Source organism: Notechis scutatus, chromosome 5 (genome assembly GCF_049901735.1).
Source record: "Notechis scutatus isolate UNSWTSFEM ecotype Mainland chromosome 5, rNotScu1.2, whole genome shotgun sequence".
In the NCBI taxonomy this organism is placed as follows: domain Eukaryota; kingdom Metazoa; phylum Chordata; class Lepidosauria; order Squamata; family Elapidae; genus Notechis; species Notechis scutatus.
The window spans coordinates 46866014-46885960 of NC_142013.1; the positions used below are offsets into that span (position 1 = coordinate 46866014).

The following is a 19947-nucleotide window of genomic DNA, read 5'->3' on the forward strand; positions in this document are numbered from 1 at the left end:
TATGCTTAGAGGTTCAGCTATGGCAGTGGATAGCTTTTTTAAGAAGTAGGCACATATTCCATCCGGTCCAATAGATAGAGATAGTTTTAGATTGCGCAGTGCTTTTTCAACATTGTCTTCTGTAAAATCGATATGTATTAGATCATTGTAGTTGTCTGTGGTTCGACTCGGAAATATTGGGCATGCATCCATTGCTGTTTACAAATACTGAGCCAAAGAATGTGTTAAAGAGGTTGGCTTTAATGGTGTCGTCATTGCAGTCTTTACCATTTGGTTCTTTTAGGGGTGGGATGGACCTTGAGTCTTTTAGTTTGTTGTTTACAAAATTGTAGAAAGCATGAGTGGAATTGGTGTGTAGAAGGTTTTCCTCTTGTTTAGTGTGATAATTGGTACATTCAGTCTTTATCTGGTGGCATAAATTTTTGTATAGGCTTTTAAAGTTGGCAACGTGACCAGATTTGTTTTTCCGCCAAAGGGATTTCTTTTTGGATTGGAGCTTCCTTATTATTATGGGTAATTTGCTTTTTCTGGTTTTGGGAGTTGTTATTGGTACATATAGTTAGATGACTCTTTTGACTTCAAGTAAAAATATGTTGTAGTAGTCTTCAACTGTATTGCATCCAGTGAATAGAATTTGCCAATCAAGAGATGAGAGATCATTGTCTATAAGATCATAGTTGCCTTTTTTGAAGTTATAGTTGTTATAGTGATTTTTGTGAGGACATATGTTGAGACACAAGTCAATCATGCTGTGGTCACTGTTGGAAAAGGGTTCATTAATTTGTATTCCATAAATTGAATTCAAACTGTTGCAGAAGATGAGAGCAAGGCAGTTCTTAAGTCTAGTGTTGTTGGTTACTAGTTGTTCCAGTCCTAGTGTGGTAACAGCATTGTACAGGGTTGTATGAATGGGTTCAGATGTACATTCATTTAGTGTCTAATTTATAAGAGGTAAGTTGAGGTCCCCAAGAAAAATGAGAGGGTGGAGACAGCCCATGTCAGTAGTGAAGTTAGCTTGTTTGCATGAATTATATCATAGTCAGGGGCATGATAGCAAAGTAAGAAGCGGATTGAGATGTTTAAGGACAGTTCACATATGATGGTCTCGGGAAGAGCTAGCTCTTGTATAATTTGGATCTTTTTTAGATTGAGACTTTTTATAGAATATAGCAACTCCACCACCTCTACGGATTTCGCGATCTGACCGAAAAACTTAATATTCTCTTGTAGTGGTAATGGAGTCTGAGAAAGATGCATTTAACCATGTCTCACATACAAATATAATGTCAAATGTGGTTGAGCTTAGAAGGATGAGGAATTCATGCATTTTATTTGTGAGGCTTCTTGCATTAAGTAGTTTGCATTTAAGATATGAAGTAGTGGGTCTGGAGGAAGTAAGGAGTTATATTGGGGAAAAATAGGGCAGGAAGAGAATAATGGGAGGAAGAGGAGAAGATTTAGTTTGGATGGTCCTGGGGGGTATAGGAAGAAGGCATATATTAGGTTGGAGGTATAGATGAAAGTCTTTTGGCAGGAGGTTACTCTTTACACATTTCTTCAGATCTTCAGTTAGTGATTTTTGGGAACCAGATCTGTCTTCACACGGATCTTCTTGTCTTCGGGCTATATTAGGCTGAAGGTAACTATGAAAGTCTTTTGGCAGAAGGTTAATCTTCACTTGTTACTTCAGATCATCAGCTAGCAATCTTAGGGTTTAGGTCTGTCTTCTCACGGATCCCCTTGTCTTTGGTCTGCGATCTTAGAAATTAGGCTACTGTGTGGGATTTGATGATCGCAGATGATTGATGATGTAGGCGGCAGTTTGGGCAGCAGTTTTACTGGAAGGTTAGTGCTCCGGGATCAGGCTCTCAGCCGTTGGAAGTTCGGCAGTTGGAGTTCTGCCGTTGATCAAGGCTCCAACGGGTTTAAGGCTACAGCGCTGCTTTAGAAATTAGGAGCTTCGGCTCCTCAGGATCTCCGGTGCAGGTGATGATTTTATAGGTTTTTATAGGTGGGAAAGGCTCCAACGGGCTCTGGGCTACAGCGTTTTGAAGGAAACAGTAGCTCTGGTGCTCTGGGATCCCTGGCGCAAGCAATCCTTCAGGGTGGCCACAAGGATTGCAAGTTCTCCCAAAACTGGTCCTCAGTCACAGGATCGGGTGATTTTTGCTGATAACTGATGCAGGTGGTGACCTAACAGAGTCTCTTTTGATCGGGGATGGACAGCAAATCTTCCCACAATCAACTATTTATTTTAATCAGGAAGGGAAATGGTAGGGACCCACTCGCGATCAAATGACCATCGGAGCAAGAGCCTCACCTTGTTAGTTATATGCCACCATCTTCAAACTCCTTTGGGCTGGGCATAGCCAACTCTGAGATATGTAATTCACTGTCACCCTTGATCCTGCTTCCCCCCCCCCCTCTGGCTGTATCATCCAACGAAATACATCCATAGCCAAGAGTCATCAATCATGCTCTCCAATTAGATTTTTGCCCGGCAGAAGCTTCAGTCATCTTATCAGTCTCTGAAGAAAATATGAATGGAATGTACTTTCAATTCCACACTGCTGCCGGCTCTTTGAAACCCCCCCTTTTTTCTGCTGACAACTATAAAATAGGTATACAAAATGTTTTATGAGTTGACACTTTAGCTATATGATCTTCAATTCCCAAAATTCCCCAGCCAAAATGCTCCACATATATTAAAGTTGAATAATATTGCTTTAAGCTATGCAGTAGTAGAGTCTTAGAAATCCAGGAGAAATTTCTGCCATGGAACAGAATATTCTCAGGAAAAAGGAGATAAAAAATTATTTTCATTTTTGTACTTCAAACTGTGGGAAAGAGGATACTGAACTAGAACAGTAGAACAACCATCTATCACCCTTTGCCCTTCTTATATATAGAATTACAATTCCACATTTCCATATTAGCATAGTCAGGCAACATTAGAGTCATTCTCCAGCATATCTGGGGGATACAAAGTTGTTAAAAACAAATGAGTTGGGATTCTGGTCTAAACCAAATTTTAGTCAAAGGTTAGCCCTTTTTGATATGTTCCCAGTTGACCTTTGAATGATAGTTGGGACTACATTTCAAATATGTAGATGGTGCCAAAACCCTAAAAAAAGAGATGAAGTTAGGGCAAAAACTATATTGAAATCCAAAGCACATTTTCCTATAACTAAAACAACTGAACAAATTGCTCTGCATATAGTTAATCATTTCCATTTTTCATTATGTTACTAATTATACAACTTTTGGTGGTATGACCTGGGGGGGGCTGGGGAGGCATGGCTGGAGTGGGCATGTCAGCTTGACATAATTTGTGTTGGGGACACTTGTGGTAGACTAGACGGGGCTGGAGGTTCCATTGTCTCCTTCCTTTCCTTCCTTTCCCTTCCCTTTTTATTCTCCTTTCTTCCTTCCCCTTTCCTTCTTTTTCCATCCTTGGTCTCTTCCCATCTTCCCTTCCTTTCCTCTTTCCTTTTCTGCTTTCCTGTCCCTTCTTGGATGTTCAAATGCAAAAGGAGAAACATTTCTAGTTTTGTTTTGACCTTGTTTTGCTAGCTCTCTGCCAGTGAAAACAGAGCCTGGGGCCCCCACACATGGCTCCCTAGCTTCATTTTCACTGTCAGAGGGCTTCAGGAGGCTGCTGTGGCAAAAAAACAGAGCCTGGAAGGGCTGTACATGCCCCCCACAAAGCTCCAATTTTACTGGCAGAGACACCACGGGAAGGTCCTTTGCTTCTTTCCAGGGTGGCCCCAGGGGCCAGATCTAAGCTTTGAATTTGACACCCTTGCTGTAGACCATCAGGCTATACACCCCTGGTGTAATTCTTCTAACCACTTCTTATGTTGTCACCTACCTGTAAAACTGTAGACTCATGAGGGAGATGAATTCATATTGGGGCTCATGTGCTTGCAAGGTTTTGCTTTGCTTTTTGCTTTTTAAGGCTAGCTACTCTATCCTCTCTTTGTCATGAGAGGAGCTGTTTTTGGAAAATAGAGTAGAAATGTAGTACTTTGTTTCCAGATTGTTAATCATACAATGAGTGCCAAAGAGCCAGCAGCTTCCTTTTAATTACTTGGTTGGATTCTTGCTTTATCTTGAAAGCACCATCTTGGGTATTCAGACATGGCAATGAGGTTGATGAAGATTTCAGTCTCCAAATGGTTTGATTAGTTCTGTTGATTTTTTTTATAGCTGCTCATTATCTCAATCTACCCATGGAACCATAAAGAACAAGCTAGCATTTACTCTTGTTCCCCAAAGTATTTTTTGAAAGATTGTTAATATGAATTTGAGATAGAAAATATATCTGAACTGTGCAAATTATAGATTCACAAATGTTGAATTCAGCTGGTTGCTTCAGTCCCATTTAGTGTTGCTTATATTTTTGTTGCTCTTGAATGTATACATCTTGTTGAGAATTTTTGCAGTATCTCCTGTGCTATCTTTCATTCAAATCCATACATGAAATTCAATGTACATATGTATATTGGATATGGGAAGAAAGAATTGTCTGAGAACCTGTGGCACATACATCGGATTCAATATACTGTAATTCACTTAGATTGTACAGGTATTTTGCCATTCTTCTCTTGGAACAGTAAGAAATCAAGATATTCCAAATCTGGCTGCCTTACTCCATGTGTTTCTGCTTATACAGCTTTAATGTAAGTGCCATGACTGGTGATTTCTTCTGCTAAAATTCCAGGTCTGTTCAACTTTGTCTTGTGTGGGAAAATCCACCTCCAAATAACATGAATAATGCTCTGGTTATTGTAGGCATTGGAAAGTTTCTTCTTCTTTTTTTCTTAATCCCAACATCATTGACTGGTTGAACAGTTTATTTATTTTTAAAATGTTTGAACTGGCCTCCCTCAAAAACAAACATTATTTTTATTCCTCCTTGAAACTATTGGTCAACCAATTAACTATTCAACCTATCAACCAACAGATGCTTTGAAATCTCTTGATTGCCATCTAGTGATCATCCAGAACTGTGCAATCAAGATGAAGCTGGTGGGTATGTGCTGTTAAAAGCTAGAGTTTGAAAAGGAGGGTTTGTTATAAACTAACAGAATCTACTTCAGATTCATCTAAACTATGAATCTCTACAGCCAACCCCTGCTGGAAGTAACAGCCATTGGGAGTGAATTTTATATCAAGCAGACTGCCAAGTTCCTTTCAATTACACTTTCAATTATGGCATACATGACTTGCTCAGTTTTCTGGGTTTTACTTTCAGGGTTGATCACTGGACTAATGAATCAATCAAGGCATTTTTAAGAAAAGCAATTGAAGAATTGGAGCTGCTTAACCGGCAGGAAAAGAACTAAAGCATGGGTGGAGAGATCAGGAAGCAGAGGAAAATGTTTGTATCACAGGCAAGTGGCTGAACAACTGGAACCAAAAGATTGTTGGCATTGAACATTGCTGGCATGGAACAGGCCAACTCCTCAATCCACTTCAGTTCACCATATATTCCTAAACACAGCATTTATATAGGTATAAGGGGGGAAAACCCAACAGTTAAAATTACAGCATCTTAAACTGTCCACAGCCTGTGGGAGAATGTTGAATAATAGGTGGAACCATGCAAACGTGCTTATGAAATGGTTAGTAGGCCATTTTTGTGCTAGGCAAGAGATGATTTAGCCTTAGAAAGGAATAGATAATTCTAGATAAGAATAATTTATATCAAACAACTGATTTTAAGAGTTAGATTTTTGTGTAAAACTTCCAGTCTGCAAGTATTACACAAATCTGTATTCATATAGAACCTACCCTGTAATAATGCTGCATTATTGTTCTTAAGCACATGCCATTCTTACATACATTCACATCTAACCCCCCCTCCCCGCCCAGAAAAACTCCAGGCTTGGCCAAGACACTAGCGAAAGTTATCAGAGGTCTGCTCTAGACACAGAAGAAACACTGTCAGGACCAACAACTTTCTTTGCTTTATTAATTGATTTCCTCACTTGGAAATCTGACATTTATAGAAAAAAATGTTGATGGGGAGAGTCAGACACATGGTGTTTGCTAAGGGAATTTGGATACTATAGAAAATAGTTATTTCTTCTGTACTTTGCTCTAGTTACCAGAACATTTCAAAATACCCTGGGTATCTCTTGTAGTTTCTTGTTGTCTGCATGCTTGCCCTTGTTTTCAGCAGCTGGTGGGTACATTCACAAAGATGCTTCTGCTTTTGAGAGAGGGAGAGAGGGAGAGAGAGGGAGAGGAAGGGAGAGGGAGAGAGAGAGGGAGAGAGAGAAAAAACCACTTGTTTGCCTTTTGTTAAATGGGAAATTCAAACTGAGGAAATATATTGTATATTTTGCTACTTCTTGTGGAAGTGAGCAAGTATTTACTACAGGTAGTCCTCAAGTTACAACCATAATTGAACCCAACATTTGTTGTTAAGTGAGGGATTTGTTAAGTGAGTTTTACCCATTTTACAATCTTTCTTGCCACAGTTTTTAAGTGAATTATTGCAGTTAACTTAGTGACATGGTTGTTAAGTGAACCAAGCTTGCCCATTGATTTTGCTTGTCAGAAGGTCACAAAAGGGGAATCACATGACCATGAGACACTGCAACCATCACAACTAAGAGTTGTCAAACTTCTGAATTTTGATCACATGACTGTGGGGATGGTGAACGGTCATAAATGTGAAAAACAGTCATAAGTCCCTTTTTTCAGGACTATTCTAACTCTGAATGGTCACTAAACAAACTGATGTAAGTCAAGGACTATCTGTACTACATCTTCATCCTTGGCAGTATAGCATACACTATATTTCTGCAAATTTCCAGATATATTCATTCTCCAAAAATGGCATTGAACTTTATTCCAGGGTTTAAACCATGCAGGTGCTGTGTGGGCCCAAATGTAGATTAAACATCTACCTCAGAGATTTCCAAACTTGGCAACTTTATGACTTGTGGACTTCAACTCCCAGAATTCTCTAGCCAGCTGTGCTTGTTGAAATGCACAAGTCTTAAAGTTGCCAAGTTTGAGAACACCTGATTTATCTTGCTTTGACTTTTTCTTCCATCATATTTTTTCTTTATCTCTTTATCCAGGGGTGGGATAGAACTGGTGTTACTACCGGTGATTACATTTTGCTCATGCATGCGTGCTTCATGTGCATGCATGCCAGATGTGTACTGCGCACACATGTAATACACCTTAAGCTATGCCACCTGGACAGCTGATGAGCACTGCACACAGGTGCACAGCATTTGGAAAGGCACTTTTTTTCCTGCTTTTTCAACCTCAGCTGTGCCACACAAAGCAGCTGAGGTTGAAAAAGCAGGAAATAAAGGACACGTAAGAGCCCAGGTGGGCCAAACAACAGCAAACACAGAACCAGTTCGGTGTCTGCTGCTCTTCAGAGCTACTGGTGCTATAGAGCTGGGCAGAAACGGTAGCATCCCACCCCGTCTTTTCTATTTGCAAGGAAGGACCCAAAGGTGCTTTTTAAAGAGGCAATTGGACTTTCTGGTTTTTCTTGGAAGATGTTTCACTTCTCATTCAAGAAGCTTCTTCAACTCTGACTGGATAGTGGGGAATGGAAGAATTTATACTCCTTGCAGACAGTTCTCATTTGCATTCTTTTAGAGAGTCTTTAAGGTTACCTGGAGGTTTATCTGTGTTATCAGGGTCACCTGAGTGGTGCAAACGGACATGGAGCTTTCCTGGAACTGTTGAAAGGACTGTGTGGTAGATTGGAAAGGAAGGACTTTTACAAGGAAGGACTTTTTTTTTTTTAAAAAAGGCTGAAGATGACATGAAATGAAAACAAGAATTACATGTGCCTCAGGCCTACAACCTGTTAATCTTTAAAGGTTTACAATTCAGTGTCCAGTTAGAAACTGGATATTTTGGGTATCCCTGGTGAAATTGTATACTTCAATGAATTTCTTCACTCATTGTGAGATATAATCTTCTAGTTATATTGATATTTAATTGAATACATTATTTGCTCAACCCATACAATATTTTCTGTGCCCAACAGGATCATTGCAAATGATTTGTTTCTTTGGAGTAAATAGTTTGGCCAGCAATACCTATGGTAGGTTTTTGCATAGAATAGAAATGTGTTAATATAAGCCCGATTTGAAACTACCCTGTTTCTCCAACAATATAGCCTCCCCCAATAGGAAGTCCCAGCATATTTTATAGGCATGAAATGAAATTAAGCCCCTCCCCCCCAAATTAAGGCCTATATTAAAACATGCAAAATGGGGGGGAATGGTGGGGGGGCTTGCTGTTAGGAAGTACTTTGGTTGCACACCCAGATATGGTGCTGCCTGCATTGACCCTGATACGGAGTGCCCCACCAACGCCAAGGTCAACATCCAAGCTGTCGCTGCCCGTCCATCCGAAGATGCAAGTGTGGGGGGGAATTAAGTCACCCCCGAAAAGATGGCCTAGCCATTTTTTCAGGGCTCAAAAAAAAAAAAAAAAAAAAGACCTGGCCTTATTATATGAGAAACACGGTAGATACAGTATAATGTAATGGATTAAAAGCCCATTTAAAATAATAGAATATTCCCCAGCAGAAAACAGTATTGGCTGCCTCTGTACATTATGCAAGCCATAATGTGGAGTTTGCAGGTTTTGACTTAACATGATGTGTGAATCTAGCCATGGAGTGAGGCTTATACAGCAGGCAATAGTTCAAACAACCCTGTCTTAGGGCAATGTGGGAATCCAATTTCTCACATTATACTCAGCCAGTTACCAATTACATGGCGGTTTAGTGTGACTTGCTTTTGATCTGCAACAGTAAAACTGACCTTTATAACAAAATGTTGGAATATATGTGATCATTTATATTTTAAGAATACAATGGAATATGTTGCCTTATAGTTTACCTGGGTCACTAATCTGATGTCAAGATTCATTCTTTGACCCTATGCCATTTGTGCTTCATTGGTCTAAACGAAAGAGCTGCTTGCTCTAAATTACCTAACATTAGGGGTGAGGGGAGGACTATGTGTTTATTCGTTCAATGCTATGGGAAAGGCACTCTGTGCATGGCCATTAATTTTTAAAGCATCAACATCAACTACCAAATTTGCAAAAATATCTGGCTTATGATAGAGGTGGTCAGACTGAAATGTGATTGCAGATAAAAGGAGTTTAACAACCCAGCAGAATATAACCACATACTGTATGCTTTCTCAGAACAGAGTCCCACTTGGGGGGGGGGGGCGCAGAGTGGGAGCCCTCAATGAAACCTGAACACTGGGAAAGATCGATGATGACGGCTTTCCTTTGCCAGATGATTTTTGGCAACCCTTTTAATAGCCCCTGCAACAACCAGCTCGGGAGAGGAGGGGGCTGCTGAATCTGCTGTTTTCGAGTGCCCCCTCTCCCTCCTATGAAAGCTCCACTGCTTCAATTCAGACTAGAGATCAATAGCTTGGGGATGGCTTTTCCCCAACCGAGGCTCCCGGTTGGCAAAAGGCCTATATAACCAGCAGAGAGCAGCTAACGCTTTCCCACTCTCTGGCTTCCAGCATTAGCTGGCAGGGCAAAGCCGAACAGGGGGCTCCGCAGCAAGCGACTTCGTCCCTACGGACAAGTCTGCCTGGGGCTGGAGTTGACCAGCGAAGGCGTTGCGTTTCTTGGAGCAGGGAGATGAGTGGAAGGGTCGCAGCCAGACCGGAGGCGGGGTCTCGGGAAGCCCTGGCTGCTGCAGCTGCCGCGGCTTAGTGCTTTTACTACGCCCCCAGCGCAGAGACCCTTCGGTGACTTGTTCCCTGGGAGGTGTCGGCGCCGCTTTTGCTGCTGCTGCTGCTGCAGGCTGCCCTCTGCTATTCTTGAGGCTTGCGAGACGTTCCCTGAGCCGGTCGCTGCTATGCTCCCTTCCCAGGGCCGAGTTCCCATCCCGCTGCTGGTCGCCTGGTTGCTGTGGGCGCAGAGCTGCTTCTCCCAGCGCCTTTTGAGTGGTGAGTAAAGGGAAGGCACAGTTTAGGAGAAAAGTTCATCCGTGGATTCAGCTGCTCCAGGACGTCCCGTTTTAATCTCTAGGGCTGTTCTTTATTATTCTCCTCTGCTTGTTTCCTGCTGCAGCTGACCGAGAGCTGTTAGCTGTTCATTCTTTTGAACAATGACTAAAAGTTTCGAAAGAGAAAATTCTCCGGAACTTCTCCTAATCCCAAATTCATTGTAATTATTTAGTGATAAGGTAGATGCATTCTGAGGATATCTAGAAGTAATCTGTGTCTAGTTTTATATACCTCAGGAGATGAGCAATACCCGTTGAACACAGTTTCGATGACATTATGTGAGAGAATTAAACGTTTAGATTTAGACATGAACACTGCTGAGATACTACATCTCAGTCTTCTAATTTTTACAAGCATGTTTGCCTTCCTCCCACTCCATCTCCTCCTATAGTACTGGTACTTACTTTAATATATTTTTGCTTTATCTGGCTTTTTCTGCTAATAATGGCATGTCCTTTAAATAATCACAACATGTTACCCTCTCAGAGAAAATAATCAAAATTATATAACAGTTATGACGGAATGACTCTTTTTAATAATACAACTAATAGTACTTTTGGTATAATGAAAATGTATTTTCCAAATTTTTGGCTTATGTTCCAAATAATTATTTTAATCTGTGGTTAGTCTTTTTTGTTCCCACAGCATCCACCAAACTTTAGTTTCAATTAATATCAAGAAATGTATTCCCTTCCTCCACCAAGGCTGTATAATATATTCTGCAATCATTTCCCCATCCTACCGTACTCTGCCCACAGGGCACAAAAGAGTAAATTGTATGAAGCATCCTTGGATACGTCTAAGGTTTCAAATATGATTACAGCCTCTGATTGATAGTGTAGTTGAGAAAGCTCAGGTTTTGAGAACAGCTGTCAATTAGGGTCAGTGTCTCATTAAACAGTACAAGCCTTTTTTTTCCCATTATGAATACCTAAAGCCAAATATACCAACAGTTGAGCAAATTAAGATGTTTTTCTATACTGAAATATTCTCATATGTCCAAACCACATAATCTTTGAAACAGACTATCACTATCATTAGTTGTCTTACAACTATTTGTTACATATTAATAGTTACTTGTATGAAAATAGTTTGCTAAAATAGAAAATGGGCAACCAATTTCAAGTTAGTTATTTTAGAATATATCTTTAGAGAATAATAGCACTGGAGGGTGGGTTGGCTTACCTAAATATCTATTTCTTTGTAAACTAATGTCTAGTGACATCATAGACTGTGTATTTATTTATAAAAAAAGATGTCCATATTTTCTGAGGATAGATGTTAAACTGTTTTTTTAAAAAAACCAACACTTTCCCCCCCACAAACTCACATTACACATTTGATTTACAATTTCTTTGTTATGGGATAGAGTTCAATCTACTGTCTCCATTAATGCTATAACTGGCCAGCTCTGGATACAGAATTGTTACAAAATAGAGCAGGCATTTTTCTGATACCAATAAAGGAGAATATTTGTAGCTCAGGGTTGAAATGAAGAGTCCTGATGATGTTACCTAGTTTGGCTAATGAAACATTTGCAAGAAAAGAACCAAGTTCAGAGAGCATCAAGGGCCCTACATTTTTCTGAGACATTACATAATGGATTTTCTCATCCATGTCATGCCACTGCAAATAATTATAATGAAGAAGCTATTGGGAGGGCTGAGAATTCACAATAGAGATACTGATCTTGATATGCTGCATTCAACTTGAAAAAAAGTTTAAAATGAGTATAGTGTATGTAAAGTTGCAGAATACATAAAAAATAAGTAATCTGTGACCCTCCAATGGTCTCTTGTTGTCCTGGAAGATTGGGTTGGGACAAATTCAATATTGGGAAGGCCACGTGTATTTAATTCATGATATATAGAAACAAATTAATGATATACGAAAGACTAAGTTAGATAGGACAAATATGATTCATTATGTGGAAGTACTTTGTGTCATAGAAGCAACATGCTCCAGTCTATCAAGGCCTTTTGATGTGGATTTTATGACAAAACATGACAATGTTAAACATGATAATGGCACCCACCAGCAGGAATAGATATCAAAATCTAATATCCAAAGGAGACACATTTTACTTTTCTATGGATATTTGTTAGAAGGGAGGTAGTTCTTATACATGAAGGCAAATTAGACAACCCTTTAACAGCTGGTCCCATATATGAGAACCAGCTGACCTTTTAAAGGGCTGCCAATTCTTAACACATTCTAGTTCAGGTGTGTCAAACTCGCGTCATCATGACGCAAGCATCACATGGCAGCATCACATAACGTATCAGGACTTTTTTCCCCTTTGCTAAACCGGGCGTGGGGTGGCTAGCGTGTGATGCATCCGGTTGGCAGGCAGGAAGTTTGAAAGCCCTGCTCTAGATATTGCTGTCTATTTGACCTAATTGTTTCCTCATCTTCCCTTACTGAAGATATATAATGAAAGATGTTTATCTTTAATAAGTACACATGTGATTCCCTTGACTACAGAATATCATAGCATACCTTTTTATAGTAAATTTTACGATTGTAAATGTTTTGTATTAGTTAGATCCCAATGAAAGGCCTGGCTGATCCAGATGATGAATGAAGACTGCCTGGTTCTTCTGGCAAACGGAATAGTCATTATTAACTAGTGTTGCCAAATATTCCCCATTAGCTATAAGGATGCAGCAACAAATATTATCCAATATGGCTGAACCATTTTATATCTACAATGTTTAATCTTCCTGTGTATCACTTTGTTATTCATGAATTATGATAGCTCTGTGTGTCTTATTGCATAAATGGATACCACAATTGGGAAAGCTCTGGGTATGGATTCTGTGTGGATGGAACGCTTTCAGAGATGGGATACTGAGCAGGATTCATTCTAGTAATCTCATAGTGAAAGAGGTATGCAGATACACATATCTTTTCAGAGGAAAGTACTCCTTGAAGGATTTGTTCAACCTCGTTAAATATGAATACAATTCTTTTGACATCATATTTCACATATTGAGATATACAGATTATATTTCCTTTTTCTATACTAAGAATACCTGTAGACTTATACAGTATTTGAACAGATGGTAAGAAGCACACTGCATGGCTTCCAGTTTTAAGCAGTATGCTTTAATAGGCCTGTGCAAATTAGATCCAATCCATTTAAAATTGTTGATTCAATTTTGAAAGATTAAGTGAATTCAGAAAGCCATTATCACATTGTCCAACTGAGGTGATTGTTAAGATGGTTAATTCATTAGGGAAAAAAGTTGGGGGCCTATGCAAATACCTATTAAGTCATCCAGTTAATTGATTGATTTGATTTGATGATTGAATTAGAAAGTCAATTTATCTTAAAATCAATTGTCTTGCCCCCATTTTTGGATTTAGTCCTCATGAGGTTACAGGTAAAAGAAAGGTTAAAAGTCTGGATACAAGAAAAACACAAGAAATAAAAAGTCTACCCTTACACATTTTAATGGATTCTCTTAGGTATGATACATCGCAGCTGACAAACCCCCTTTTCCCTTTTAACTACTGATGTGATGGAACATTTCTGTAAGAACTGGCACTTCTGATCAACCTACTTGTTATTTACTGCTACCTTTTAATCTTCTGAATGAGAAGAAGTGGCACTTCAATCTAGACAGAAATGTTGATTGGGCCATGACCAGGAAAGAAATCAGTGATCATGGTCAGTGGAAAGGAAATGCACTCACTTATGGAAAAAGGCTGAGGAAAATACTTTTGTCCTCAGATATCCCCCAATAACTTAAGCTAAACTTAACATAACTGAAACAGTAAAGGAATTTCCTGGTGATATTTCTGCCAGAAAAGTATTATTTTGTGGAGGATTGATAGGTAATCATAATTCATGTTCCAAATCTTCTTTTGTATATGCAGTTTGTTAAGGCATCATTTGTACCTAATGTAAGGTTTTTTAAATATTCCACAGAACTAAGACACTAGACAACGGTGGCAATAGTTGATTTATTATTGTATTGATCCATTAGTCTGTATGCCTACCTGTAGTTATGCTGGCCCAATAAATGTGAAAGGGAAGGAATAGATCTTATTGGAGTGCAGGAGGTACAATCATGTAGTCTTGAAATTCTGTAAAAGCATTTTAAGAGACACAAACAATAGTACAATTGGAAACTGATACATTGTCTGGACAAATGCATGGCAATATCCTTTGGGAGAATAAGATGATTTTAAGATTTGGAACAAGATATTGCTGATGTTTGCTGACATCCATCTGTAGTCATTGCCATCTGATTTAAATGAATTGAATACTAAACTGATGTGTGGATTAGTAAACCACCAGATGAATGCCAACAAAATTCAGATAAGATGAAAGTTCATTTTGCTTTTACCTTGTGGATCCAAAGTGATCTACACAGCATTCAGATTTGTTAGATATGCTGGCTTTTGAAAGCATCTTGGAAACTCTGTTGTGCTGCTCATGGGATAAATCTAGGAACACAAGTTGTCATTTATAAAAATGTTATTGATCTCTCATTAATTTTTGGTTTTATTTATGGTTTGTGATCAGGTACTTTATGTACCTTGTTTATCATAGTTTATCAAAAAACCACTGGCTGCCAATCCTTACATTTTAGGAATACTAAACAAACGTCAAGGCAAACAACATAAACTGAAATGCATTTTTTATTTATGATACTTATTTTAAGTTAAACATTTAAAATTATACGAAACACAAAGACAAAGAGACAACATGGGGATGAGGTCCTCTTATTCTGCCAGCACCTCCAGTGGTGAGTGCCCCTCTGGCAAAGCAAGCCAACTGGCAAATACAAGTTTTAATACTGTTCTGGAAGACCAAAAGGGTTGGAAGAGTTCCCCCCTCTGGTGGTAAAATATTTCACATGAACAGGGCCACAGTGGAAAACGTTTTTCTTGACCCCTCCTGCCAGAATTCCTTAGATGGGATTTGTAGTAGGTCTCTTCCATTGGCATGAATTGTTGGACTAGTTTCATTGGAAAGAGGTGACCCCTAAGATATCTTTGGTCTTAGCAACTACATATCACATTTCTCTCCTATCTACTGGTAGATTGTAAATATCATTTTTCTATTAGCAATCTACTGTAAATGAATTATCCCTATTATTATTGGTAGTTGTCTAATGACTTCAGTAGTGTTTTATTAGTAATCAGAGGTAGCAGAAAAAACAAATGTTTTTTTTTAAATTAGGCTATGTTTCCATAAAAGGCATAGCCCCTTAAGGAAATGCTAATATTAATAGTTTGTAAATTCAGAGAGACAAAGTATGCTACTTAGGGTGGTTTTCTAGCTTACTTTATACAAAAGAGTTCTCTTTGGAAGAATAATCAGGGGGTGGAAGTCTAGATTCCTTATGGTTTAAAATAAATTAAATCTATACACATTTAAAATGAAAGAACAGATCTATAACCGTTATTCACTTTTACTAGAGAAGTGATTTATGTATACAATAGTCTACTGTGATTTTAACATATTGTTTTCTCATGTCATCTTGACTTCTTAGTTTTGATGGAGTGATTTACTTCCTTATACTGTAGATTTATAAGCAGGTCAGAAGTTACTTTGTAGAGGAAGAAATATACCCACAGCTAAGTCTGTAGCTGCCCTTCTTCATTTCTAATGATTTTTAGAACTTTTTTTAAAAACAAAGGACTGAAATAGAAGAGTTGCTATTACCTTTGTGTAGCAAACTGAATATATTTGGTTTGAAATCTGGCAAAACATATTTTCTTTTCCTGAGCTAGTTAATTTTTGTCCTAGGCTTTTCTATGGGAACTAAAAAAAGGTCTGGAAAATCAATGAAATGATGCATTCCTATTTCAACTCTACTTTGCCCTAGAAGATGATAGAGTACAACAGGGTGTCAAGAAAAGATTTTTCTTTTGAAAGATGGCCCTTGTGTTTGAATATATAGCAATAGCATGTAGACTTACATACCACTCCATAGGACTTTATAGCACTCTCAGCATATTGCCCCTAACAATCTGGGTCTTCATTTTACTAACCAAAGAATGGAAAGCTGAATCAAGCCGAACTGGTCAGGATCAAACTTCTGACTCTGGGCAGAGTCTGATAAAGCCTGATAAAGGAGAATATTTGTACCTGAGAGTTGATATAAAGGTTCTTGTTTCTCTCTGAGCTTGTTTGGTTTCTTGTAGAGCTTTCATTACCCAAACTAGGTAACATCATCGCTAGCAATGATGACGTTACCTAGTTTGGGTAATGAAAAATCTGCAAGAAAACAAGCAAGCTCAGAGAGAGTTAGCCTGCAATACTACATTCTAACCACTGTGTTGTCATGGCTCATATATATGTCTTAACTTTGTATATATAAATTTAACTGAACTTTGCAAGTGTGTTTATGCACATACGGTTCTGTGCATATGTGTAATTTTTCCCCATAGGAAGAAAAATTATTGGCAGATGTTTTCTTGGAAAAGGGAAGTGAGAGGGCACAGTAGCAAAGTAGTTGTACAATGGAGGAAGACATAGTAGTATGTAGTCACAAGTCTTGCCAAAGTGTCTCAGCCAGGATTTTCATATCTATGACTACAGAAGAGGAGTAGATTAAGGGTTCAGTTTAGATGTGCACTCAATCTGTCCCGTGTGGTTCCTTTCCCCTCTTTCCCCTTTTTAAGTACAATCAAACAGTAAAGACAAATTGTTTTGTACTATCAAAGACAATTCTATCATTTATTCAGTTCTACCTAGAAAATGAACTTCAAAAAAGATACCTTGAGTTTTCAAATTTTTCATCATGAGTTCCATAAACTAGTCCTGATCTTTATTACTTAGTCCACCTTTTACTGTTCTGACTCTTTCATAACATGAAGTTTACTATATTTTACAGGTTGTCCTGTTTTATCTCATCTGTTCTTCAGTGCCTTATGACTATTTTCCACATTGCAGTGATGTTCTGAATCGTGATTTGAAATAATACTGTTGTAAGCAGGGTATAGATTCATAAAATTACTGCTCATTGTTTATGCCCTATGCTTATTGTTTAAAACACAATAGGTTAGAATATATTCAGCTGGCAGAAGTGTTGGACTTTAAAAAGTTGTGATGACAGAGTCAGGAACATTTGCTGAGTGGTACATGACCCATACTGTTGTTTCTATGACATCACATAGCACAAAATGATGATAATACAGTTTTCAAAAAATGCAATTACTTTAAGTAACTGCTGGGCAAGGGAGAAGAGAGTTAATCTTATTAGTCGCCACTTAACAACTAATATATTAATCAAAGCCATTTTTCCTTAAGAAGTCTTGTTTGCTGTCAGTTTATTTTTGTTTTTCATTTTGTTTTTATTGGAGAATTTTTCTGCAATGTCAATCTAGATGACTGAAGTAAGAGAGTGGAATATTCAAATCTATTCTGTAATGGAACAGACATAAAATGAAGACAATTGATATTCAACAACTTTACTAAAGAATGGCATAATCCAGGGGCAGAATTTCAATAAAGCTGATAATGTTCAACTAATAACTACGCTTCTACACTATACAAGCAGAACATAAAAGAGTTTATATCAATCTGTATCACAGGGAATTTAGAATACAGTAATAATTATCTTTGTGCCTGGTCTGGAAACTAAACAATGCAATAATGGCTCTGAATGGCTTTTAGGTTTGGGAGTTTTACTTTTCCATGAACGGCTACTATGAGGCCAGACATTCTGACACTGATATCGCAGAAATTTCTAGAGAAGATAGAAAAAAAGAAGATAGTGAAGACAGTGATATATAAGCCCCTGGAAGACAATGTGATAATTATCAGAAAGCAGCATAGTTTTATTACGAACAAATGTTGCCAGACTATCTCATTTTTTGATCAGGTAACTTCCTGAATAGATGTTGTAGCTTTAATATTATTTTGACTTCAGCCAAATATTTGACAGAGTACCCTACGGCATGCTGATTAGGTAGCTAGCTGAATGTGGGCTGGATGGCATGACAATTAAGTGGATATATAGCTGTCTTGAAGATTAGGCTCAAAGAATGATCTTTAATAATCCTACATCAATCAATCAACCTTTATTACGGTCAAAGAGCAGCATAAATCCTCCATCATATTGGAGAGAGATTCAGAGGGATGCCACAAGGGTAAGACCTAGGTATTTTATTCCCCAATATTTTAATTAATACTTTAGTTATGAATTGGTGAGAGTGGCTACTATATTTGCAGATGCCATAAAACTTAATACCTTAGAAGAGAGAAATAATATTTTAAATATTCTGGATAATATTTTAAATATTCTGATTAAGAGAAATAGACTGAAACTCACAATTAAATTTAAGAATTCTTGCATCAATAGCTACTTCCGATGTAGGATTCTATGAGGCTGCTCCTATATGTTTTTTCCAAAGAGAGTACTTCATGTAGTTGCAGATTCCTTGGGTCAGTATTCATTTCGGCATATTATATATATACATATATATGGCTAACCTTTTTGGTAACAAGTGCCCAAAGTGTGTGCATGTGTGCACATCCCAAAATGCAGTGTGTGTGCATTGTGCCTATGCGCCCCATGTGTGCCCCATGCATACACCCCATGCATACACGACTCCCCTGCACTCCCTGAGCATGCATGCATGCTCCCCACACATGTGCTCCCACACATGCACACGTAACTTCCACATGCTCCCCACCACCCGGGCATGCATGGCAGAAACCTGAAGACCAGCTGGGTGGCAGGAGGTGTGCATGTGCGGGAAGTTGAGCTGGTGTGACGGCTGTACGTGCCACCTCTGGCATGTATGCCATAGGTTCACCATCACAGCACTATAGTGTAACATTGTGAATTCCCCAGTAGGGCTGCATATGCTTAGATGACATCTTCCTTTATAATTATTAAATTATCAAAAGAGAGGCCTTGCAGCTGTGCTAAATGAATGGTACAGGTAAGCCATCTGAGCTATGCTTACAATAATTAATTAAAGATGTGATCTGTCATCTAATGGTCTTTGGGAAGATTTTCAATTTTCAATTAAAATTGAAACATGTTTATAATAAGCTAATAAGCATTATTTTTTTTTTTGCAATTCTAAGCGCTGTCTGACCAACTACTCAGTTGGATTTTATCCCCCTGTCTCTGTCCAAGATGATAGGGAAAAAAAAAATCAACCACCACCTTTCAGCTGATTTCATTGCATGGTGTATTACATCCACATTAAAAAAAAAAAAAGATTCAGTTGAAAATCAGACATTTCTCCAAGACCACATAGTAACTTTTTACTAGAATATAGCTCTCTCATTGTATCTGTATATATGCCATACACTAATATTGTCTGCTACTGTCAAATTTTAATTTGTTATTTTTCTGAGAGATAAGCTTATGTAGCTCAAATTCTTAAGGCAAAATAAGACTGGCAATTGAATATGTTTATAAAATTATTGTCATATGCAAAATAAGGCTTGCCAAATACGCAGATTTTTTCATCAGGATCAAGTTACTATATTGCTTTACATTAAACCTAGTAAATGCATACAGTATACGGATGTACATCACTTGATTTCCATATATATGACTAGTGGTCACGTACCAGAGAGAATTATGGGACTACTTGCAACATTACAAGCTACAAATAACAATACCATTTTTAATATTTCTCCACACAACCATCAGGTATATACATTATATTGATTCTTAAGCCACTTTTCAAAGATCTTGGGTGATACATTTATTTAAAGGCATTGTCTTTGCTAAGAAGCTATGAAAGTATTGACAGAGAAAATAGTGAAGTCATAAAAAATGGGAAATGTTTCCAAAGCAACAGTAAGGTAAAAGAAAGTGGAACACTTTCATACGCTTCTTATATCGACTCTAAGTGATATTGGAAGATCTATAGCCTCACCACCAATCAGTGTAAAAAGTCTATATGGGAAACTTTTTAGGTGCAGTTA

The 19947-nt window shown here is 38.2% G+C and overlaps 1 protein-coding gene across 1 annotated transcript in view; it reads left to right on the forward strand.

Annotated features, from left to right (window-relative positions):
- The first annotated feature begins 9687 nt into the window (after positions 1-9687).
- Positions 9688-19947, forward strand: part of CHODL (chondrolectin) — a 29193-nt gene continuing 18933 nt past the window's right edge. The window contains exon 1 of the mRNA XM_087966667.1: positions 9688-9974. Coding sequence (XP_087822793.1) covers positions 9884-9974 — 91 coding nt within the window. The 5' untranslated portion in view covers positions 9688-9883. The remainder of the gene's footprint in view (positions 9975-19947) is intronic.